Source organism: Pseudonaja textilis, chromosome 4 (genome assembly GCF_049901715.1).
Source record: "Pseudonaja textilis isolate UNSWEBS1 chromosome 4, rPseTex1.2, whole genome shotgun sequence".
Classification (NCBI taxonomy): Eukaryota; Metazoa; Chordata; class Lepidosauria; order Squamata; family Elapidae; genus Pseudonaja; species Pseudonaja textilis.
The window spans coordinates 43,926,794-43,951,707 of NC_141993.1; the positions used below are offsets into that span (position 1 = coordinate 43,926,794).

Below are 24,914 nucleotides of genomic sequence, written 5' to 3' on the forward strand. Positions count from 1 at the left end.
ATTTAGCACCAGTAATTTCCTAAAGTAATGATGTATAAAACTCAAAATCCACAAGGCTCCATAATTCATGATTTTTTTCCCTACATACTGTAGTGCCTAATTTATCATTACTGTATACATTGACATTTTTATATTTCTATCATTCTCTTAGATGGACTGTGCTAACTGGACAGTTTTTTTTTTCTCTCTCAAAGGTTTTGTGTTTATTTCTGCTTCCTTGGTAAGTAACAATGAAAATTTTCAGAATATATGTATTGGAGTTTTAAAAAGAATAAAAATATAAATCTTGATACCATTGTACTAATTGTTCCATTTTTTAATTGGACTCAAGTTAGTCAATATAATCTGCACGCAGTTCAATGCAGAGATAACATATTGGCAACAATTTCTGGAGAGCAAACTGGTCTTTGCACCTATATAGTCCAAATTGGCCACACAAAAGAGGGAAATACTAGCAATTTCTGAGTCACCTTCAATTCACGGGACACAACATTTCTTTTAAAAAGATTTATTTATTTATTTTGACAAACGCTTACAATATAATAGAAATAAGAATAAACATAAGTTTAAATACATGAAGTAGGAACTAATAATTGAGGACAATAGGACAGGGACGGTAGGCACAATTGTGTGCTTATACATGTCCCTTACAAACCTCTTAGGAATGGGGTAAGGTCAACAGACGTTAGTTTGAGGGTAAAAGAGTTGGGGTTTGAACATATGACAACAGAATCAGATAGAATCAGAATCAGACATTGACCACTCTGTTGCTGAAATCGTACTTCCTGCAATCAAATTTGGAGTGGTTTACATTTAGTTTATGTCTGCTGTGTGCTCTTTTGTTGTTGCGGTTAAAGCTGAAATATTCATTAACTGGAAAGACGTTGTAAAATATGATTTTATGTACTATGTCTCAAGTCTGGTGGTATAGGGCAGGTGTAGGGAAACTTGGTTCTTTTATCACTTAGGGACTTCAACTCCCAGAATTCCTGAGTGAGCCAGAAAAGGTTCCGCATCCCTGGCCTACTGTTTTATTCAGTTGTGGGGGAAATCAATTTTTGACTTGAATAGGCCAGGGATGGAGAATCTTTTATGGCTCACTCAGGAATTCTGGGAATTGAAGTCCATAAGTGATCAAAGAGCCAAGTTTCCCTACCCCTGGTATAGGGTATTCTGTTGCGAACAGAGGATTGTAGTACTCTTCTTGTAAAATACTTCTGGACTCGCTCAATTGTATTGATGTCTGATATACAGTGCAGATTCCAGAGAGCGGAACTGTATTCAAGTATTGGTCTAGCAAAGGTTGTGTATGTCCTAGTTTGCAAATCAGTATTACCAGAAGAGAAGCTGCATTAGATTATATTTACAACTCCTAAAGCCTTTTTTGTGATGTTGTTGCAGTGAGAAAAAAAAGATCCTGTTTCCTCTTAAGCAGCCCAGCAATAATCACTTAGCACAAAATGTTGATAGGTGGAGAGGAGAAGAAAACAGGTGACTGGGAGAGGCTCATGAAATCAACAAACATAAACGAGAAAATTTGGTGGGAGGGAAAATAAAATAAACTACTCAGATGAAAGAAGGGATGAGATAAAAAAGGACCCGAGGGTTGGCAAAACTATTTCATTCGATAGATTATTCATTAGTACATAGTGGGAATGTACTTTAAAACATTTTCATGTATAAACGTTGAATTGCTTCTTTTCACCTCTAAATATTGAAGAATTTTTTAAAGGTAGCCAAGATTGGACACAAGCACATTTAGCCTCCAAGGACTCTAAAGTACATCCAAAACATTACAGGCCCACTGTCAATACATACGTTGTTTTGCGTGAGTGTATAGATCGTGAGTGTCAAACTCGCCACGTCACGTTGCTGTCATGTGACATTTCACAACGTTTTTCTCATTCGTGGAGCTGGGTTGGGCCTGGCCTGCATGTGATGTATCTGGCCTGCTGGCTGCGAGTTTGACACCCCTGGTATAGATAAAGTTGCTTTCTTCTTTATTGTGCATGAACACAGGTTTATTAAGATTGTTGTGATGTGTGAGTTGCCATAACCATGGCTCAATTTATGTTATCCCAAAAATATGGAGGGCAAAATACTGTTTGAATGCTTTTAAGGGCAGTGGTAAAGTAATATGCCTGGCAGAGTAAAGTGGTGCTACCAATAAAAGACTTGGTATGTTTAAGATACTCATTGATTCCAGGTGCTTCTTTAGATTCTATTGATTGGAAGTGAAGTGACTTGGGAGCAGTTACCTCGTATGGTATCCCATGGTACCAGTAGCAAATTTGGTCCTGAAAAAAACTGGATGTTTGCTTCTGGAACTATATGATGATACTAAGTTATAAAATGATTTGCTAATGCAGGTATGTATCTTTGCAATTTTATCCAGATGTATTTCCCATATAAACTTCTATTCACAGGCTGCAATTGCTTCCTTACCATACAGAACATTTTTGTCATCGTTTTGCCGGCAGGTATGGGACAAGCCATTCACTTTTATTAATTTGTTTACATTAATTTATTAACTCAAAGTGATATTGTGCATTTATAATTCTCAAATTTTGCAGTTTGTTTTTCAAACATATATTGGTGGATTCAGTTTGGCAAACAGAAATTCTATAAAAAGACCATTGGAGAATGATGAAAAAATTGTAAGTATATGTGGCAGATTGCAACACTCTTTTTTGCAGTGTAGCAAATGGGTGTATTTTCATGGTGTCACATTTTTTTTTTACAGGAATTTTCGTGGAAACAGGCATGTCTCGCTGTTGGGAGCACCCCAGCTTTGGCTCTAATAGGAGTATGTATGGCCAATTTCTGATTTTTGTTTTCTAATTATGCATTTATTTTAAGGAAAAGTTGCATGGATTTATGTTTGGAGCTATTTATTAATTTATAGAAGGTGCTGGTAATATGATCTAAAGGTTTCCCAACATTCTTTTTGAATGAGAAGGAAATTTGTTTTCAGAATCCTTGTTTACAATTGCTTCCAACCATATGTTTAAATTCAGTGGGTAATGCCTAAATTAATTATCATGCTTATTCACTGGGATGTGAACTAAACTTAGTGCTGTTTATTTGTATGTGTTCATGGTTTTCCATAGATTTTTGTAGTGTCTCTGCTCTTTAAAGCTTGATGTTCGCAATCTCTTGTTGCCAGACCCAAGTCTTTTTTGCCTAACTATTTATTTCTACCATGTCTACACTGATAAACAGCAAAGTGTCATGAAGACCATGTACTAATGAAGGAGAAAGACAATCTGTAGAGTTTATTATTTTTGTTCAGTTTCAGGATCTATAATTAAAATATCAATATTACACACAAACATAGGCCAAAACTAAGATTCATACCTGATCAGAATACCTCTAGATTTCTGATTGATTTTCTTAAATGATCAACCCAGGCAACCATTTTGTGACCTGAGATTGACTTGCCTTCCCTTCCCCCAGCATTTATAGTAAGAGTCAGTTGTTTACAGCCCAGAAGCTAGATCTGGATCTCCAACCAAAACATATATCGACCTGCCACAGTTCTAAAAAAAGGTTGGAATTCTACCTCAGACTTGATGTATAACTGCATTACTGTATATTAACAAAAATGTTTTGGATAGATATTATGAGCCCATGTATATGTGTTGATGGATTACTCTGTTCTCTCCATAAGCATTTCTTTCCCAAGTCATTAGATACTCCTTGAGACTCTGGAGGGAGGGAGGGAGAGAGAGAGAGAGAGAGAGAGAGAGAGAGAGAGAGAGATCATTTCCTTACAGACTTGGACAGACACACTAAACTTATTAGAAGACTAATATCCTATTTTACATCTTATTCTTAAGGGGGGGAAGTCAAAAAAAAGTGAATACGGGCTGGTTGAGAATAGACTAATTAATGTTATCATATCTAGATTGATAAACAGCAAAATGCTGTGGAGAGCATGTACTAATGAAGGAGAAAGGGAAAAACCACCCTTTTCCCATGAAATAAAGCAAAATAACAATGTCATTGACACTCACCCCTTTCTCTGTCTGTTTGTCTGTCTCTCTGTCAACCTGTTGTTTTTAGACTCTCCCACACTATTTTATAGAGCGTAAAAAGTCACTAAATACTCCAGGGCATTTCTTCAGCAAGTTCATGGCAAGTGCTCTTTTTGGTGAGTAAAAGTGTGACAGTTCTTTAAAACATTAGTTACAGGTGTTGCCTTATGTTATTTTTGCTGTGTTTTATCAGGTATAAACATTCTTTCAAATATAGTGTTTGTGTTGTAAACATAATAGCTCAAACTTGTGACCATGTTGTTTAAAAATTGTCCTAGTTGAAAAAAAAGCTTAATTCAAATATTGACGAACATTGCATATTAATAATTTATTGCTGGAAATCAGCTACAGAAGTCCCGCTTCATTGTTTTTTTATCATTTGTTTAATAAGCCTCATCCTAGGCAGAAAAAAAATCACTTTTTTATTGTGAAATACTGGGCATATTTCCTAGAGATGTTCCTTTAATAGAAGATAATCATTCCAGAGCTATATTAACAATTTTGTCCACAGTATCCCTAAATGTGACAATAATAAGGCAGGACCAAATCACATGATGTAATATTCTTAGTCCTGGATTTACCTCTAAATCTTGATCCTTGCTTGATAAAAGTGGTCTTTGTCAAGAAAGAGATTTCTGTTGGTTGGTAAAATATAATATAGTGATTACATTCCAATCTACTTTTATTATTAATAAAGAATGAAATATGTTTAGGCAGAGGCTTAACATGTTTTATGGGAGTGCCATCGTTTGGCCATCCTACCCAAAGATTGCCTTCTTTTATACAAACTTCTTTGATTCCCTCCTGAAGTTCAGTGACAAGAAACTATGTAGAATTGATAACATAATTTCAAAGGCATTGCCTCCAATTTCTCATTCATACCTGGAATAAATTTAGTCTATTCTCCTTGAAATAACTGTAGTTACAAGTTGTTTACAATCCATTAGTTTCAAGCTCCCAATTGTTTTAATTCCCAGGTTTTTCTATAAAAAGGCGAGGGGGCTTTCATTTAATTCAGGAGGTCACCTTTCAAAATTTCCAGTAATTCTTATCTGTTTTTTATGCATTATTGTACATTACATACATCATATTATTGCTTCCTCCATTTCTCTGCGGGTGCATCCATATTTTTTTTCTAAAACTGATGCAGAAAATTATGAAGAAAATTAGAATACTAGAAAATTCTGTCAGTTTGGCTGAAGTTTCAGTATGAGCCAAGTAAACACTGGAAACTAAACCTTCAGCAGTTTCTGCATAAACCAACTGATTATCAAAATCATAATTTCTGGAAGAGCCTCCAACAATTGCAGCAGAATTTAAGCAACAATGCATTACTTTTTGTGCTTAATTCTACAATATCTGCCACAAATTAAGTTATTGTTCTGCTTTGCTAACATAAATGTTATCACAAGAATTGAGAGTTAAGGCTAATAATCCCTGTTTACATTTCTCCCAAAGCCTGATCTCTTCTGTTCTCTTCAGGTGTTCTCTGTGCATGCAATGTGTTCACAGTCAGAAACTTTGAACGTGAGAGTGGAATTAAGGTCATGCGTAGCACGGGTGAAGTTATTGGAATGTCTCAAGTGGCAGGCAAAAAAGTAAGTGAAGGAACATATGTTTCCACTGGCTTGGTTTCCACCATTCTATTCCATTTGAACTAAACACTTCTATGCTCAATTAAATTAAATCATCACAGGGATATTAGTCATTTAGAAGGAAAGCATATCAAAAGCTACTATGACAGCTATGCATTACTTCTATTAAAAGGAGGCAATAGGTGGTTTGAGCTGCTGGAAATAAAAGTGGAAAATGTGATTATGCTTGTGGATTTTGATTTGGCTCTTGGATTAGATAGGCTTTTGATCTGATCCAACCTGGTTATTTTTTTGTTCTAAATGTTTATATTTACATTTAGTAGCATTCCCCCCATCATTTATTTACCATAATTTCCTTATGAACATGCATTTGGTGTGTTTTTCCCCCCAAAGGGGAAAATTTTGGTTTGGGCCTTTGTTTTACAGGGCTTTCCAGGCTCTATAATCATAAGTAAGACTAATTGCTTTGTTTGCAATTGTCCATTTGTTAAGTCCATAATGGCTTTGAAGATTGGATTGTCTTGTATTGTGATTTTTTTTCATTTAGTTCCAAGGTCATTGTGACATATAACTCATCTAATGGAAACACATATTCTGGTAGCCCTCATTATGACGAAGATGGCCTCAGCAGCATTTTAATGGATTTGTATTTAGGATAAAACTGGTTCTTTAATATTGAGATATGCAACTCCTAATTCACATTTTGCTGAACTGATCGATGCATTAAGTTTTGTGATACATCTACTTTGATTTTCAATTCTACTAGCCATCCAGAATTTCCAAGAAGTTGCCCATAATACTCAGCACTGGCCACATTAATCGGACATACTTGTTGTGGCTCTTTGTAAGGCCAAAAACATTAAAAATAGAGTATCCAGATTCATGAAAATGCAAGCTCTTAAGATATTTGAATATATTGTGGTTCTAATTTTACTTCTGTATATATATGTGTGTGGTTTTTCCCCCCCCTTCTGCACAGGCTGTAAGAGAAACAGCATTATCCCGAGGTATACTCTTCGGCGTGCCCGTGGTTATTTCTGAAACTTCTGTGTATCTCATAAATCGGTAAGATAAATACCTAGGTTTCTTCAACCAAATAAGCAGGAAAAAAGCAAATAGAAGAGAATATCCATTATCCATAATGAAATAATATCATGATAGGGGAACTATAAGCTTCTGTTAGCCATCTTGAATATGGTCTAATTACTTCTTAATGAGATTTGAGCTGCCTGCTGATTCATCTTGTCTAGAAGAATTCAGGACCAGATAAGGTCTTTTATATGGTTTACAGAATCTGAAGTACCCCTGAATACTCCAGGAAATTTTTCAGAAACTGTGGCTATTAATTCTGTTAAGATTGTGATCTCGCTTTGGATTGATGCAACAAGAACAGCCGTCAACATTAGCAATCCAGTTAACTCTGATCACCTATTGGTTACTAGGTACAATTTCCATGGTGGTATTCTCCAGCAAGGCTGGCTCAGGAATTCTGGGAGTTGAAATCCACAAGCTATAAAAGGGCCATTATTCCCCACCCTGGATTTAAAAGATCACTTCTATCAGTATTCAATCCAGAGCATTAAAATAAAGAAAAGGTCCTTTCAGTTCATCTTAGAATGGTCAGCTGTAAACCTTCTAATAGGCAGCATTGGCCTTCTTTTATGAAATTCTCTCCCAAATTTCAACTAGATTAATGCTGTCTTCATTCGCTAATTGAAGACATACATGATCATTTAGTCTTTTGAAGGATCACAATATATCTCCGGGTCAAGTAACCTCTTAAGTTTCTTATTGTAGTTTCCTTTTTTAAAATGAACTTCAAATCCTGTACTCATTTTCAAGGATTGGTGCTTTTATGAAGGTGATGCTTTATTATTCATTTCTTGTAATTTGCTGTAGGGTCTCCCAAGAAAAGAGTGCTAAAAAAAATAAAGGGGACTTCCTCATTCTGTACAAATTTTGTGGAGCTATAATTCAAACAATTACAGCCTAAAACGAGAGATTCTATATGGTGAATTCAGAAAAGAAAAATATTCGTTGTTCTAAAATGCTTTCTATAGGTCATGCTTTCAGGATGTCATACTGTGCTCTGAATCTGGAAGAGTTTTTTGCAGTTCCCACCCCCACCTATTAAACTGTCAATATTTGGCAGCAAATCATCAAATTTTAGGCTACATTATTAATAAATAAATTATTAATAATAACAACAATAAAAATAAAAATATCACACTACCAAGGAGTTGAAAATTCCATGCCTTTCTATTAGAATTTAGTATCACCATCCTCCCTATAGTGCTTGGCAGTCAGAATAACAAGAATAATTACGTTTTTCTTTGAAAATGTTTCCCTTCTCATCCAAGAAGCTTCATCAGGCTGGGTGGTGGGGAATGGAAGGATCCAAGGACAAAGCTTGTCCACATCAAGGATAAAACATCCAGACAGAAACTGAGCAACATGCAATATGCAATACAGTGCAGTGAGCCATGTGGAGATCTGTTACATTGGGGAAACAAAACAACCACTTCATAAACACATGGCGCATTATAAGAGAACAAACACATCAGGACTAGATTCAGTAGTCCATCTGCATTTAAAAGATACGGGCCACTCTTTTGAAGACAACAAAGTCCATATTTTGGACAGAGGATCCTTAGTTTGAAAGAGGGGTTAAAAAGGCCATCTATGTCAAGATGGAACAGCCCTCTCAACAGAGGGGGAGGAATATGACATCATCTATCTCCAATCTACAACACAGTCCCTGATGACACAGATAAACCTCCAGGTGGCCTTAATGACCTGCTAAAAGAATGCAAATGACCAGCTGTCTGCAAGGAGTATAAATCCTTCCATTCCCCACCAATCCAGTCAGAGCTGAAAAAGCTTGGATGGGAAGCAGAACATCTTCAGAAAAACAAACGAACAGAAAGTCCAGTTGCCTTTTGGAAAAAAGCACCGTTGGGACAACCATGACCTGGATGACTGAGAATCTCCATAGACAATAATAATTAAGAGTAAATCTAGCTGTGGAAAGTTTCTGTTTATCCATCTAAGAGTCTAGGTTATCAATGGTTTTCTGTTTGGGGGGAGCAGGTGCAAAAATTTCTTTCTGCACTGTTAAGTCAGTAATTCCAAACATCTTAAAGGTTTATCAGTGCCATGCTGTGTAGTAACATACCTTTACAATCTTTTACAGCAGAAGACTTTTCCCACAAAAGTCAATGTTTTTGAGAGGGTTTCTGGTATATTTTTTCTGTTGGTTAATACTGCCCGTCTCACTGAGTTGGACTCCACAATTAAGAGAGGTAATCCGTATGCTTCATTTTCTTTGCTTCTGTCAATAATCGGGTAGATCAAAGGGATAAATGGCATTGCAGATGAACAAAAAATATAAACCCTGACGAGAAAAAACAGAAGGGTTATATTTGCTGGGTCTCGACGTAAAAAATGGTAAAATGGTAAAAACTATTTACTGGTGATGCAAGCATGGAAACTCCCAGAAACTGTAAGGATTGGATTTGAAATACAGGTAGTCCTTGACTTACAATCACAATTGAGCCCAAAATGTCTATTGCTAAATGAGACTTTTGCTAAGTGAGCTTTGCCCTATTTTACAACCTTTCTTGTACAGTTGTTAAGTGAATCACTGCAATTGTTAAGTTAGTAACATGGTGTTTGAGTAAATTTTGGGCCACTTTATGATCTTTCTTGCCACGGTTGGTAAGGTTAATTCGTAAATCAGTTAAGTGAATCTGGCTTCCCCATTGACTTTGCTTGTGAAAGGTTTAACAAAGTGACCACATGATCCTGAGACATTGCAGCCGTCATGAATATGAATCAGTTGCCACGTGGCTGGATTTTGATCATGTGACCATGGGGATGCTACAACAGGTCATGTGACCAACAGTCCCCGTTTTCAGTGCCAGTATAACTTTAAAGGGCCACTAAACTGTTTAAATCAAGGACTACTTGCATGGAGATGTTCACAATTTTCAAAGTTTAACGTTTGTAGAGATCAAATAGGGGACCAATGTAACTTCTTTCAAAAAAGGAAGATAGAAAGTACTTACATGATTTTAGAGTTTGAATATAACTGCAGTATGTAGCATATTACCACATTTTCCTAAACATTTCTATTGATTTCAGAGGATTTGGGAGGTATTTCAGTGTAGGAGACAAGATTTTTATTATTTTTTAGTAAACTTTATTAGTCTTTTGTCTTTTAAAAACAAAAAGATAATCATTACATTAACAGTTCTGTGACATCAATCTCATACAATTCTATCTTTTGTACATATTTACAAATATATATATAATTTGTGCAAATATATACATTTAATCTATAAATTGCTTATCTTAAATTTCTTCATTTTCCATCTGTCTTAATTCAATCCAATTATACTATTTTCCCCAGATTTTGTTAATATTCAGACTCATCTTTCTCTTGTAAATTGCCAAGATTTTATATTATTGATTGCCTACTTGTCTTCTACATTACTAATTCAGAGACAGCAACGTGAGTTTTTGATGTAAATTCAACATCCTGTGATTTCTGTAACTCATGTCTTTGTACAGAAGTGGATCCAAGTGGTTAAAATAATCTAGTAAAAAATGGAAAATGTTCTCTTTATTTTTCAGATAAAGCGAAATGAGCTTGAGCCTGATCTGGTCTCTTCCACTAAAGAAACAACTTTTTTTTTTTATAGGGGAGTTTAATAATGGGACACCTGGGTGGTTTTCTAGGAGTGCCATTCTTCTAATGATGAAGCTGGCTTTTATGCATAAAAGAGGAATTCTGGTAGTAAGGTGAAAGTTGGTCTGAAATATTTTGAATCAACTGTAATAAAAAACTGAACCTAATTGGAAGTGAATGGGGAATAATCATGTTCTTATTAATACTTCTCTGTACAGAAAGGATTTGGTTTTGTGATCAACTTATGTCCCAATAATAAAAAGGCCGTTATTCAAGAAACAGACCTCTTATCTAGAAATGCAAAATTGCATTGCAATTTGACTACTATAGCTTTTTTTTTTTAATGGAAGGAGAACTTATGCAATAAAATGAGATGTTGGATTGGAGCAGAGGGCACTCACATTCAAGGCCATTTTCAGCCATGGAAAATAACTGTGATTTTCTATTCCTACTCTTTCTTTCAGCCCAACATATTCCTTTTGGAAAAAGAAGTATTGCGTATATTGCTCAGGGCTTCTGGAGAAGAGACAGGAACTAAAATCAAATTAATTATATACTGTAGAATAAACTCTGCCCTGGTCTATATTCTTGCTCTTCTAATCTGCTAACCCTTAATTTAACTGATGACTTAGTCCTTATTACAGTCCATAGCCTATTTCCCAGGATTGCTGTAAGTCTGGGGTACAGCCCTGTCTTTCCTGGGAGTTCCCAATGCCAGGACCTATTTAAGGTGAATGTTAGCTAAGTGCTGCTACTTGTTATGACATAGAACAAGGCTGTCAAACTCATGGCCGACGGGCCGGATGCATCATGTGCTGGCCGTGCCCGCTCCCAGTTTAGTGAAGAGAAAAAAAGTTGTGGTACATCATGTGATGTCACTGTGATGATGCAAGTTTGACACCTCTGACATAGAAACACAGTTCTTTACAAAGAAGTCCCTTTCTTGTATACCCAAAACTGGAGCCAATTATTAAATGCATAAATTAATCTTTTTTTTTTTTTTAAAGAATTTCTTTACTTTTCTTTTACTTTTATGGGCTTGATTACAAAGCCTTCTCCATCTTTCTAAGAGCTACCAAGTTGCCAGACTTTTTGTGTGTGTTTCTTATAGTTAACTGTAAAAAAATACAAGGATGTATTGATTTTAAATGCTGATTGATAAGGGAAATATTCCATATTTCATCCACACGTTGACGATGAAGATAATACTATCATGGAAAAAAATAGTCATATAAAATTACGTTGCTTTAAAAAATTTAAAATCATATATTTTTGTACAAAAGTGAATGGCACATTCCTGAAAATAGGAGGAGCCCTGGTCATATTCATATCCTAATTTAGATTTTTTTTTTATCATAATTGCACATTCTCCTGTATTACATATATGCAACTCATAAATCAAAAGCAAGATTCTCAATATTGCTAGTATACATAATTGATCATAGTTAAACAGTGCTTCATAAAATATTAGTAGAAATAAGTGTGTTTAATTTAAAAAAGTCTACAATCATATGCAAGGGTATATATTTGTGAAAGCAAGAATCATAAATGTCAATTTAAAAGCAAATTTACTGTATAGGCTCCACTGTTAAGATTTTTTAGTTTTATTTTTATTTTTTTACAAACCTCTTAGTATTATAATAGTTAGTTTTGAATTAAGCTAAACCTCACAAAAATGTGTATATATAATGTCCATGGCTATTGAAGGGAAAGGCAAATTTAAGCAATAAAAAAATCCAGTCCTATATTCATTCTGCAAAATATCAGATACATGCTGACATCTTACAACCCACAAGGAATAGCTCAAGAAAAACAGGAGGAGGAAAGAGTTAAACCGCCTGGTCCTTTGAAGGAAAGGAGAAAAAGAATTTTATAGCTGTGTTCCTAAAAACAGCTGCTACTGGTTTTATTCGTATACATATTTGCCCTATTCAATAGGACTGTTTTATAAGTAAACAGCTCCCAAACTCAATCAGGATTCATCATCACAAAAACTTGTACATACTCTTCTTCTAAAATCCCCAAATCCACCTATGTAAGATATGACTAGCAGGCACATTGAATATTTAGCAGCATAGCCAATAGATGTAATCTGTCAAACATCCATGGATTGCTTGTGGGAAGTTACATTGCATATACAACTCTTAGGTTCAGACCCAAAGATACTTTTTCAAGAGGCAACTTGAACATTTTACTTCTCACCCAAGAAGCTGCTTCAGCTTTTCTGAAATGTCTTCAAAGGAAAACCAGAAAGTCCAGTGTCCTTTTGAAAAAGCTCTTTTCGGACAATCATGATCTGGATGACAATCTCCATAGACTCCTAGGTTTAGAGTATTAGTTGATGTAACTGAAGCTCTAACTTTCAGCCTCTTTGCAAGTTATGGATGTGCTAAGACTATCTGGAATAGGGGCAGTCTGTTACGAATCTTGAGGGTTGTGTTCACAAGACACAATACTTGGAGATGCCAAACTGAAGAAGGCTTATTTGTGTACTTCTAAAAGTGTTCGTGTCATTAACAATTTTTGATTTCCATTAGGGTACTGATTGGGCTTGGTAATTACTATTTCACTTTAATGCACAGCTCAAACCATTGTTATCTTCAGGCCTTTGCAGGAAGAACTGACAATGATATACTATAGTCAATGTTTCATGGCAATTTGATGCAATTTCAAGTCTGTATCATTGTTTATCCTCTCCAGAAATGCATATTTTAAAAAAACTATCTCCCACAGAATTCTTTATGTAAGCATTATGGTAAAGAAGATTTTGTTTTTAAGTATTCCATTGAGGTTTATTTACAACATCATATTTTAAGCATTTGTTCAGCAGCTGCCAAATGATAAAGGAAATTTTCGGTTGCTGGTGGGAATCGCTTTTGTTTCAGTGCTTCTAAGTTGAGTGATGGCTTCTCACCATCATGAATGACTTCTGTGAATGAAGCCAGATTTGTCAAGATTTCCTTTGTCTTCAATGAAACATCCTGCAGACACATTTTAGAATAAAGAGAGCAAACATGAAATAGTTGGTTAAAAACAAAAGCTCCTCTTACTCTTGATATGTATCAGCCTATGTTAGGTCAGTATAAAAGTTTGTTAAAAACAATAAAGGTGGGATACAAATAAATAACAGTAAGCCAAGTCCTATAGATGCTTTCTGAGATGGAATACTAGTGGAATATTTAAGCTAGGTTTATGTAATTTCATATTACTGCTACTGTTCTGACTTGTCAATATATGAATCTAGTGGATTCATACAGACTCTCACAATGTCTAGCTTTATGCATAGCATTTGAAATGTGTTAGATGGTATGTTACATAAACTCAACTGCTATAATTTTTTAATTAGTCTTAGAATACTGCACATACCCTGACAATTGTGGCTTATCAAAAGAAGCATATGTAAATAGCTAAAAGTGATACATGAATTCAGATTATCTGTATATAGATGCTTAATGGATAGATACACAGCTTTTTGACAAGGCTGTTTTTCTGTGCTATTTGGAGATGCCACAGGCTATAAATGTGTATGGTATACAGTGCACAGTATTTGTTTATCATGAAAATGGGGTGTAAGGTGTTGCAGGTAATGCATAAAGGTAGTCCATTTAGCGTTCAAAGTTACAATAGTAACTGCACAAATGGTATTTACGTTGAGTGCTTGGAGTCTGACTGTTGTAGCATCCCTGCAGTCATGATTTCTGATGTTCCCACAAGTAAAGGTCAATGAGTAGACTGGCAGGAAATTGGAAGGCATAGTCATGCGAGGTCTTTACTTAATGATCTGCATGGTTAAAACTTAACAATGGAATTGGGACTGTGAGAATTTCTACGTGACACAGTCTTGTGACATCATACTTTACAGTTTATGTTGACAGCAACTGCGATTCCAATCCCAATTGCCATTGTAAGCCAGGGGCTACCTGTATAGTTAAATGAAAATGAAATAAATTATCAAATGCGGAGACCTGTGTGTTTAAGTATGTGTTTGGCTGTAATCCTCTGAAAAGCTGAGAGATCAAGATGATAAGCAGGAAAATAATGGAAAAAGAGTGAGGCCGTCTCATGCACATGGCAGGACTAGGACTTTTTCTCTTAGGTTTCGGAGGATTTTAAGTGTTCTTTGTCTTTATCTAAAACCAATTATATTATTTGAGGTTTATGTATTTTAAAATTAAGGAGTAAAAAATGGCAAATATGGTCAAAGGATATTTCATTGAATGGAAAAAAACAATTACTTTGAAGTCATAGATGACTCATTCCTACTTCAGATTAACAAGGGGTAACCAGCTCTGCTCAACTTTTGACTCACATATTTATTTAAATTAAGGTGGTGAATATTTCCAATTTAATGTACAAAGAATTTAACAGTTTTACATTATGGATGGATCCAAGGAACAATGGCTTGCTTTAAATCAAATTAATTTCAGTTCCAGATATGTTATCAAGCTTTGTTTAAAACAGCAGGATTTTATTTTAAAATAAAAGCTGGTCTCTTCTCCGCCTTCCATAGAAAGACATGTAGCCTGAAGTTTTGCCAGAGCCCAGTCAGTTATTTAAACCATCTTAACCCTGGCTTAAATACTTAATTCTAAACCAGGAGCATAGTAGTTTAGCCAACAAAATAATGAAAATAAAGACTGAAATAATACAGAAGCTTAACCTTTATAACTTGACTGTTTGATTTCTCTGGATCTTCTGCAGACTGAACAATTAGCTGACCAAGTTCTTTATGCAATTTTCCCATTGTCATCGCCTCTGAGGAGAAAGAGAAGTACATCATCATTCATTTTTGTTTATATAAATAAATGAAAATAAATATATAACTCCAAAACAACTGCAATCACAACAGCAGAATTTGGGTCAAAAGACCACGTTGCCATACAACATACATACATACATACATACATACATACATACATACATACATACATATCTGCTATACAAAGGACCACCCTGCCCCACGTTTCTACATCAAGATTTCTTCATACTCCAATGACAATGCTAAAGTTTTGCTTTGTAATTTAACAATAGAGCTGAACTGATAGAATTCCCCCATTCTGCTCTCTTTCAGGATCCATATTTCGGCTTCTGTACAGTAGCATCATTTCTCCCAATTAGAAAAGAACAGTGTGGTGGCATTACTTTTATCCAACTAGACAAATGAAAATCCTGTTAGCAAAACAACTTTTAATTCTTCCAAATCATTCCTTTAAATAAGTATTTTTCTCTATCTTTTTCCATGTGTCTGGGTCAGGAAATTAGCATTGACACTAAAAGCTTACATCTTGGTTCATTCCATGTTACGTTAACAGTTTTCTGAGTATTGGAACAGGAGTGCACTATACCATAGAAGAGGATATCAAAATTTTCCACAACACCTCACACATTTGGGAGACTACTGGAGACTTGAGAACAAGAGAATTAGAACAGTAATGGGCAAAGAGAAATCTTATAGAATGTCATTACACATTATTTTTTTCTTCTTGCCTTTTGGCCTTATCCTAGGGTCCTAGATGCCAAATTGGCTTCAATCTGCTCATACTAGTAATAAGAGTATGCTCCTCCATAACCTAGGTACAAGGTAGAACTGGTGCGAATAAACTAAATGCTGGTTAGGTGAAAACAGATGTTTCCTTATCAAAAAACATTTGTTCTGGGCTTTATTGTATTGTTTATTCTTTATTGTCATTGTATTTATATACATAGTATACATACAACAAAATTCACATAACACCCATAGACCAGACTCAACATGCACACACATGACAATCCCCAAACACCTCTCCAACCGCCAAAATTCCCTGCCTCCTAAAAACACACAAGCACCCACACAACAGTCCAAGAAATACTGTCCCAACAGCTCACTGATAGTGGTCTTTAAGTTCATTGTTAAGTGCAATTATAGATCTGGGATAAAAACTATTCAGAAAACGTGCGGTCCAAGTTTTAATTGTTCTCATCCAGGGCTGGTAGCTTTTAAATGCCAAGCAGCTATAACACCAAGGAAGGTGGCTTGTAATGTTTCTGTTGGAGATCTTTATGGTCATCCAGGTACACTGACTGGATATTAGTTATATATATTTTTGGCCGGCCATGAGGAACGTTAGGATTTCTGCTAGCATATTGCTCATCTTGCAGTCCAGTTGTTCTCTGCCTAACTGTTTGATCTCACTGCTGGTGCAAGACTCCTTAAAATATTAGTCCTGAGGGAGTGGGGTGTGGTGTTGAAATTCATGACCATCACGACAATTATGAGCTTGCCTTAGGAGATCAGAGCCCAATTCATACAGGAAGCCTTGTATTACATCTTGTCTTTACCTCCATGCAGTGGGAACAAGTTTGAAAGTGGGGACATTTCCATCAATCTTTTTCATGATCAGATCACTTCCTAGTCAGTGTGATACTACAGGTAGTCCTTGTTTAGTGACAGTTCACAGGTGTGTGTGAAAAAGTAACTTTACGACCAATCCTCACATTTACAACCTTTGCAGGTCTATAAAGCAAAGGAAAACTGAAGTAAGATCATACATACATCTGTGGCTTCACTTAGCAATTGCTTCACTTAGTGACTGAATTGCCAGTCTAAATTGTGGTTGCTAAATGAGAACTACCTCTAGTCAGTTCGGGTGACCTCCAGAGGGGAGAAAAAGGTCAATTAGGACTTTTGGCCTTAGGCACCTCATAAATTCAATTACTTTTAAGAATTTTCCCAGTGCTCTGGGGGTAAATTTATCATAATCATAGTTTATCTCTGGATTTGCTCCAGAATTTATTCAGAATTGGTTCTTTTTAGTCATCAATCTAAGGGGCCTTCTTTATTTTTTAAGGAATTCTGGGAAATGAATTGTTAGAAAAAGATTGAATTTAATCGGGTAGAATTCACATTTTTTAACAACCAGTTCTGTGGGCATGGCTCATGTGGTTGGTGTGGCTTGGTGGTCATGTGACTGGGTGGACATGGCCTGGTGGTCATGTTATTGGCTGGGTGTGGGCAATTCAATATCACTCACATTGAGGCACGCATCTCCTCGCCTGGCCTCTCATGACTGTGGGGATGCTGCAACAGTCATAAGTGTGAAAAATGGTCATAAGTCACTTTTTTCAGTGCCCTTGTAACTTTAAATGGTCACTCCACACAAGCAAAATACCAGCAAAGGAGGGGAAAAAACTCCAGAGAGGTTCCTGAGACAGGAAGCCTAGTCCTGCCAAGAATGTAATAAGGGTTAACGGAGAGTTTCTGTAAGCAACACCAGAATGTTTCCTTCCTGACTTCCTTACAGGATTAGGCCAGTAATTTCTTCTAACAACTGGTTCTCCGAACTGCTTAGAATGTTAACAACCGGTTCTAGCGAATAGATGCGAACTGGTAGAATCCCACCCCTGAATTTAATTGAACATGTCACAAACCAGTTTGAACTTGGATGTAATAGGAGTAAAGCATCATTTTTTTTAACAATTATGGAAGATACAATTGATATTTTTGACATATTATTTTATAATGTAGTGAGCCGCTCAGAATCATATCCTGTATGCAAACAAAAACACCTATATATCTGTATATGAGGAAAGTAGATGACATTTGACTACAAACCTTTTGCTTGATGCGAAATGGTGATTTCACTTTCAGCCAGATTGACATATACATCATAAAGATCTATCCTGTTGTTCACTTCTGAATCTATACATCCAGCAATGTATCCTGATAAGAAAAGATTTTAGTATGTTTCAGTAAAAGCATTCTCACTAGAAGTACTTTAATATAGGGTGCTTGATGCTCTCTGAGCTTGGCTTGTTTTCTTGCAGATGTTTAATTACCAAACTGGATACCATCATCAGTGCTAGTAGAGAGTGAATTTTCTTATTTTATATACTAGTGGCTTGCCCTGTCAGTATTGGTGGGAGGGGCCTTGGTGATTCCTTCATTGGGATATTGTTTGCTTCTGCATTGTTGACGTAATGCTAATCTTGGTGTTAATCTCTGCTCATCTGGGTGCTGAGTTCATCTGAGGAGGTCTTTTGGTCTTTTTATTTCCTTTTTGGTTTTTGGATTATCTCTTTTGAATGGTATGTAGATATTTTTCTCTAGGTGCCTGTTGATAGCCGATTTATGTGACTCAAACCAAAAGACCGCCTCATCAGCTATCAAAACCTAGATAAACAGAGATTAATACTACATCAATAATTTATAAGCAAACAATATCCCAAGCAAGGAATTACCAAGGCAGACAAACAGCCCAATCAAGGAACCACCAAGAACATTCCCACCAACCCTAACAGGACAAGCCACTAGCATATAAAATGAGAGCAAACCACACTCCCTACTAGCACTGATGGTATTATATAGTTTGGTAATGAAACATCTTCAAGAAAATAAACTCAGAGTATCAAGGACCCCAGAGTTACACCTGACCTACAAACATTCTCTTCCATCACTTTTATATTAATTTAAGGTGGTTAAAATTTATTTAGGTTATAAGGTTAAACTTTTATTAATTTTATAGTCTTAAACATGCATGTTAACATTGGACAACTACCAGTTTCATAGGGATTTACCTAATAAATAGATACAGAATTCTATATTCATATTCTATTATTCCACAAGAAACTCCAACTTTTTGCAATAAATAGGAGGAATTATCCAATACTGCAATTTCCAAACATCTGAGCCTTAGTCAATTGTTTGTCCTCAGTGATTATAGCAGTGACCCTTTACTAATATTGTTTATAATATTTGAATATGTTATCTGCCCATAATGACATGGATATTTATATAGATTTAATAAATGATCAACTATTTTTTCTATTACCATAGAAGTTAATTTAGTCATTCTGCTATGTAATGCTGATTGATATCCATTATCAGTAATACCTGGACACATTTTTAATGGTTCTAATTCATCATCATTCAGATGTACATATGAATGAAGAATTGACCAATCTTGTCGGTGCCACACTAAGGCTGGTAATGCTCTAAAAGAAAAAAAAAGTTATATTATTTTAATACAATGGCTCATATCATCTCCTCAAAGGATGCACTAACTGGTCTGGTTCTTTGTTTAGCTTACAAGGACATCAGGACTCTAAATCATATGACATAATTTCAGCCATAGATAGTAAGTCATCCAAAAGATGGAAGGACATTTCTTTATAATATACTATATGGATGGATGCATGGCCAAAAGGCATACTCTGGACTCTCTTTAAAACTGGAATTTTACAAAAACCAAATACATTAAGTGTTAAGAAATGTTTTGAAGATGTCAGCACTGTTGAGTATTGCTTTTACAGAATCTATAAATCACCATTTATTTTACAAAATGATTAAACACAATAGTGGATACAAAGAGATTACTTTGACACTATTCAATAGGACCAATGATCTTAATAGATTGTAGCTTGTTTCAAAACAAACTCATTTCATGCAATGGTGTATCGAACAGTTTTGTCAAATTAGGATTAGTTATAAATCATAATTGCATTTAATAACTGCATTGGGGGATCCAATACCTCCACCAAAACTGATAGCGCAAACTACTATATGTACAGAGAGCAAACCCCATTCCCTTCTAGCACTGAAGATGTTACCTCAACAGATGTTGAATTTTCTTCAGGACAACAATCGGAGAGCACCAAGGACTCCACAGCTGATGCTACTTTATTCAGGCATTCTTTTATACAACGATTTATTTTTTACAAGTAACTCAAGGCGTCGAACATATTGAACTTTTCTATTTTTCCCACAACAGATCACTAGATCAAAGATATCTCCTTCAATGTGTTATGAAAAGTTTGATGTTAATTAATTTTACTGACTACATCAGGGGTGTCAAACTCACAGCCGGATGAAACACACGCTGGCCATGCCTATCCACGGTTTAGCAAAGCAGGAAAAAGTCACGATACGTTATGTGATGACATGAGTTTGACATCCCTGAACTACATGGTAATGGAGGATGTGGGTTAGCAGTACAATCAACATTAAGGACATCCTGGAACTGAAGGTGAGGGAAGGGTAAAATAAAAGACCCCTTTTGAACTGGACTTTCATTTGGCTTCTAAAAACAATACAAAGTTAAACCACTGTTAAATTTTGATACCAAACCAGGCCCCTACAGCTTCCAAGTTGAAATGCAAAGACTCATATTACAAATGAAATGACTTGAAAATGAAATTAAGTGAAGGAATACCTTTTATTTCATCAATGTGTTTTACCTTGTAAATTCGAGGATAGTTTCTATTCTTGGATGATATACTACAATTCTTTTCTTTAACATGAGCGCAGTATACAGGATGACTGTTTCCATTCCAAACTGAAACACTATATCTAGGACAAACAGAAGTTAAACAGAATATTAATATAATAGAACTTTGTACAATTAAGAACATAACTATACAAACAATTATAATTTACTTAAATTCACTTTTTATGAAGAGGCAAAATTTGTCCAGCTTTTACAGAATACTTCTTAGATATATCAAAATACAATTTGGTATTACATCTATGTCATGGCTTGTTTAACTCACAATTGATTAGATTTACCCAACATGCCAAGCCATGGTTTATAAGCTCCAGTGTCCAACTAATAATATGTGAACCTGGTATTTATCTTACTTTTTTTTAAGAATACAAACATTCTGTATCTTTTACATCTTTTTGCTTTTGAGTTTTTAATAAAAGCCAGGCCAACTGGCTTTTATTAAAAACCATCCTACCAATTTGATTTATGCCAGGGTATTATTTTTCTCACCATTGGAGGGAGAGGACACAAAAGAGGAAACCCAAAGCAGGCCTTGAAAAACTCTTGGGACTCCCAAGAATCCTCTTATGCTGATGTCAGCCTTGAGGAAAAAGTTGGTGATGCAACTAAGCACAACCAGTATTTCGAAAGCAGTGGCTGTCGTGCTTTCAGGGTCTGTTTACTTGGAAATAAAATTCATTGAAAGAAAGGGAGTTTATTTTCAAGAATGCATAGTTTTAACCTGAACTGTATTACTGATTTTTTTTTTATTTAAAAAAATCTCACCTTTGACTGAGCCTGCAAGATAAGCTTTTCTTATATCAAAATCTTTGCTCAGGAAAGAACCATTTTCTTCACTCTGACAAATCCCCTTTGTGAGAACAGAAATGTAACTCTCCATCATTTTTACAGGGGTCCCATATTTCAGATATATTCTGAAAAATAATTTGAGCTTCAATAATCTGGGCCAAAAAGAATTTTTAACCCATGCAAAAAGTTTTTTTTAACCCATGCAAACATTCCCCCACTGCTGGTTTTTTTTTTGCAAGACTCACTAAACCCCATAATGTGACCAGTATTCCTTCCTCCTTTGTTCTCTTTGGTTCCCTCTAATATTGTACAAGTCTTCTCTTATTGTCTTATTTCCCAATCAACAACTTTCCGTTCAGAGGTTTTCTTACAAATTCAACATCTTCCTATATTATTTTGTAATTTTTTAAACACTGCACAGGAGATATTCTTTCAAGTCTATCTAGCCCTGTAACTGTCTAAAATCTACTTTCTATTTCCCTTTTTGCTGTTTTCCCAAAAACGATTTTATTTTTATTTATTTCTATAATCAGATCGAACTGCTGTACATGAAGTTCTACATGCAGCTGGAACATGATCTAAATCATGCAGGAAAACAAATCTTGCTAGATTTATTGTGAATAATATGCTTATGATAGAACTACTTTTCAAAAGAAATGCACTTCAACTTGTTTATTTCCTGTGAGAACTGCTAGTAGGATACTATTATGTGTTATTTTTACAGTGTTAGTAAACCTTTTACTCACCTGAAATAATCAGTAATTATATGTATAATTATTATGATGGTAATTATCCCTTCAGAAATGTTTTCACCTCTTAATTGGGCATACATTGCTACGCAAAAGGTTTAGCTAATAAATCATGCAGTTGTAGTAAATGTATCAAGCAATACACACCTACAGAGAATCCTAGAGAAAGCTGCATACTTTTCTGGATTGAAGTCTTTGGTTGTCAGAACAATGGAAAAGTGGGTCACCTATGAAACATACAAAAAAAAGTTAATGTCCAAATACTTTCTTGTAAAATAATATAAACAACTGGAAAGGAGACATAATTTGGCAAAGAAAGTTGCTTAGATCTACTTAGGAGTTGGACTTTGACAGGGAAGGTCCAATTGTGGTATCTGGGCAATGACTTGTGGGGAAGATTGTTGAGAGTAGTTAGACTGCAGAGGATCTTGAGGGAAATAAACTATCTGGGCCTGTTTAAAAGTTCAGGCCTTTCCACAGGTCCATTTAGTGCATTGTTTTTTCCCATCCCTAGAATGAAAGGCCCTTCAAGAAGTCACTCACGTCCTAATCCCTCTCATGAATGAACACCTGAAACATGGTCTACATGAGGCTGCCTTTGAAGGCCACATGGAAACTACAGTTGGTCCAGAATGTTACAGTACAGGCAGGGATGAACAAGTATACCATGACGTGAGCTGCATAGGTTGCCAGTTGACTGCTGGATGCAATTCAAGGTACTAGTTGTCATCTATAAAACTGTGTGTCACATAAGAACTACTTAAAGAACTGCTTATCTCCAATAGTTCTGCCTGCCTAATAAGATCAGGCAGCTTGTTTAATTGAAGGGTTTTGAAGGGCTCATGAAGCAATGCCATTTATTGGGATCTAGACTGTGTGCCTTCTTAGTTGTCATGCCTGTGTCTCGAGTAGCATTCCCCTGAGGATCTGTATAGCTCCCAACTCGATGGAGTTCCAGAAGTCACCAAAAACATGGCTTTGCTCCTAGGCCTAGGGATAGGGTATCAGTTTTGCTTTGGGGTATTTGGGGCATTGTTGTGTTTCTTCAGGATGCTCAGAATTATTCATGGTTTTTATTTCTGAACCACTGAGCATCATCAGGAGCTAGGCAGCTCCATGTTTAAATCAAACAATAAATTAAGTCTATTATATCACTGAAAAATCTATGGATACTTGCTATAGACCAATACATCCTGAATATTATGCAAACATCCAGTTTAACTTCAGTTAATGCAAACATAAAAACATGGTTACTTTTTTCTATCACAATTTTCAAAATTGCTTTTGTTATCATATGTCTAGATATAGCATATTGATAGGATATCCCTTATCTTATGAAACCAGCAGACATAAAATCCAATTAATCTCTTAATAAAATAATGAATACACAAATAAGATCTTTCTGTCATATCCCCTTTCTCCAAATTTCAATCTTACCCTTTTCAAGGTAGAAGCCTCTGGAATTTCCATGGTTGTAATGTAAAACCATGTTAGTTTGTACTGACCAAATAGGAAAGTGTGAAGCTGTTTATTCTCATTTGTAAGGCAACATTTTCTCAATAAGAGGTCTCTGAAAGCAGTCGTTGTAGAAGGGTAACACCAAACCCACAGAGCATCTCCATTGGTATCTTTTTCTATGGTGGAAAGATGTTCACTGTGAGAATGCCAACAGCAGCAAGGGAGTAAATTGATCAGTTAATCAGATCCAATTGTGCATTCAACTTAATGCCCACTTTTATACATTTTAAAATTATCAATTTATTATGCAAGTCTTCATAGTTCAGGAAATTAACTCAGATTTATGGTAATATATATACATGTATTTTAATCTGCAATGTGATATTAATTTGGAACAATTTTATTTAAAATATTAAACATCTCTTTGGCCTATAGCCAAAGCAGCAAATCCTATATTTTAGCTAAAAGCACGTTTACTTTAAAAACTATCACAAACTTTATTTCCTTGTCTAGACTTCCTCTTTCCTTGCCATTTCCATTTACCTTGTAAACTTTACACTGTACTCTTCTTATAGCAAGAATCTCCTCTGTTAGAATTTGTAAAAAAGCACCTGCATTGAATGTGCTAAATAACAATACTTTGTTAAGTTTTCCCATTATGATTTCCCTAAGTGAAATGAGATAAATGATGGTAAAAAAGGCTTCCTAAGAGAAGCCTTGTTTCAAGAATAATTTCACATTAAGGGAGATCTAGTATTTGTGCTGGTGACAAACTAAGACATTTATCCTGAACATTTTTATAGCCTATCTATGACCAGCATTATATGGGGAAAGCGACATTTATTTAAATCTTAACTGCATTCTATTACTTTTCCACTCTCCATTCAGAAAAGAATTGAGATTTTAGATAACCAGATAGGGGTATTTTGCAAATTAGAGGCTATCTTAAGGCCTTTTTGTAAATTAACAGGAGATGGATGCAGGTGACTAAGTTCACTCAACATTCAGAGCCACTATTTAAGCATACAGTAATTAACTCAATAACTAAATTCAGAGACCACCCTAAATTATAAAGTGGCTGGATTTATTTTAACTTCGTACATTGCTGCCTGTAAAGTCTCCTTTAAATCAAGTTCAACTTCTGATGGCTACATTAGCAATAATACAGAAGTAGGGTTGTTACTGCCTTCTTCCAGAGCATTTCCTTTTTCAACTCTCCACCGTGGGATTTGCTTTGATCTCCTGTCACTATTAAGCAAGTATGAGCCTGAACCGTTTTGTTTTTTGTTTAATTTCCACACGGTGGCCCAGGTGCTGTACTTATTAAAAGGCAAGGA

At 35.5% G+C, this 24,914-nt stretch overlaps 2 protein-coding genes across 3 annotated transcripts; one reads left to right on the plus strand and one right to left on the minus strand.

Annotated features, from left to right (window-relative positions):
- Positions 1-112: 112 nt before the first annotated feature.
- On the plus strand, positions 113-11,471 carry LOC113439140 (sideroflexin-4). Of its 2 annotated transcripts, none has more exons than XM_087932759.1 (9): positions 113-220; positions 2,427-2,480; positions 2,574-2,657; positions 2,744-2,806; positions 4,066-4,153; positions 5,520-5,635; positions 6,612-6,697; positions 8,829-8,934; positions 10,268-11,318. In XM_087932759.1, exons 1-9 carry the CDS (start codon positions 152-154, stop codon positions 10,343-10,345), a joined length of 744 nt encoding a protein of 247 aa, XP_087788885.1. In that variant the 5' UTR covers positions 113-151; the 3' UTR covers positions 10,346-11,318. The 2 variants fall into 2 exon arrangements, with proteins under 2 accessions (XP_087788885.1, XP_087788884.1); XM_087932758.1 differs by having other exon boundaries at positions 114-220; positions 8,826-8,934; positions 10,268-11,471.
- A 93-nt stretch (positions 11,472-11,564) lies between these two features.
- On the minus strand, positions 11,565-23,769 carry DENND10 (DENN domain containing 10). Its single transcript, XM_087932757.1, has 8 exons — positions 23,557-23,769; positions 22,267-22,346; positions 21,347-21,495; positions 20,535-20,646; positions 19,192-19,292; positions 17,914-18,021; positions 14,983-15,077; positions 11,565-13,303 (listed from the first exon to the last, which is right to left on the minus strand). The coding sequence occupies exons 1-8, from the start codon at positions 23,587-23,589 to the stop codon at positions 13,127-13,129; spliced, it is 855 nt and encodes a 284-aa protein (XP_087788883.1). The 5' UTR covers positions 23,590-23,769; the 3' UTR covers positions 11,565-13,126.
- Between the last annotated feature and the right edge of the window lie 1,145 nt (positions 23,770-24,914).

What these genes read in the sequence shown, in the direction of transcription:
- DENND10 (XM_087932757.1), bottom strand. Translation starts at nt 23,589, where the DNA reads ATGGAAATTCCAGAGGCTTCTACCTTGAAAAGG. An exon ending in ACCATTAAAAATGTGTCCAG is followed by an intron (nt 18,022 to 19,191) that starts GTATTACTGATA and finishes TTTTCTTATCAG; the next exon opens with GATACATTGCTGGATGTATA. An exon ending in CATTTCGCATCAAGCAAAAG is followed by an intron (nt 15,078 to 17,913) that starts GTTTGTAGTCAA and finishes CTTTCTCCTCAG; the next exon opens with AGGCGATGACAATGGGAAAA.
- LOC113439140 (XM_087932758.1), top strand. Translation starts at nt 152, where the DNA reads ATGGACTGTGCTAACTGGACAGTTTTTTTTTTCTCTCTCAAAGGTTTT. An exon ending in TGTCATCGTTTTGCCGGCAG is followed by an intron (nt 2,481 to 2,573) that starts GTATGGGACAAG and finishes CAAATTTTGCAG; the next exon opens with TTTGTTTTTCAAACATATAT. An exon ending in CAGCTTTGGCTCTAATAGGA is followed by an intron (nt 2,807 to 4,065) that starts GTATGTATGGCC and finishes TGTTGTTTTTAG; the next exon opens with ACTCTCCCACACTATTTTAT.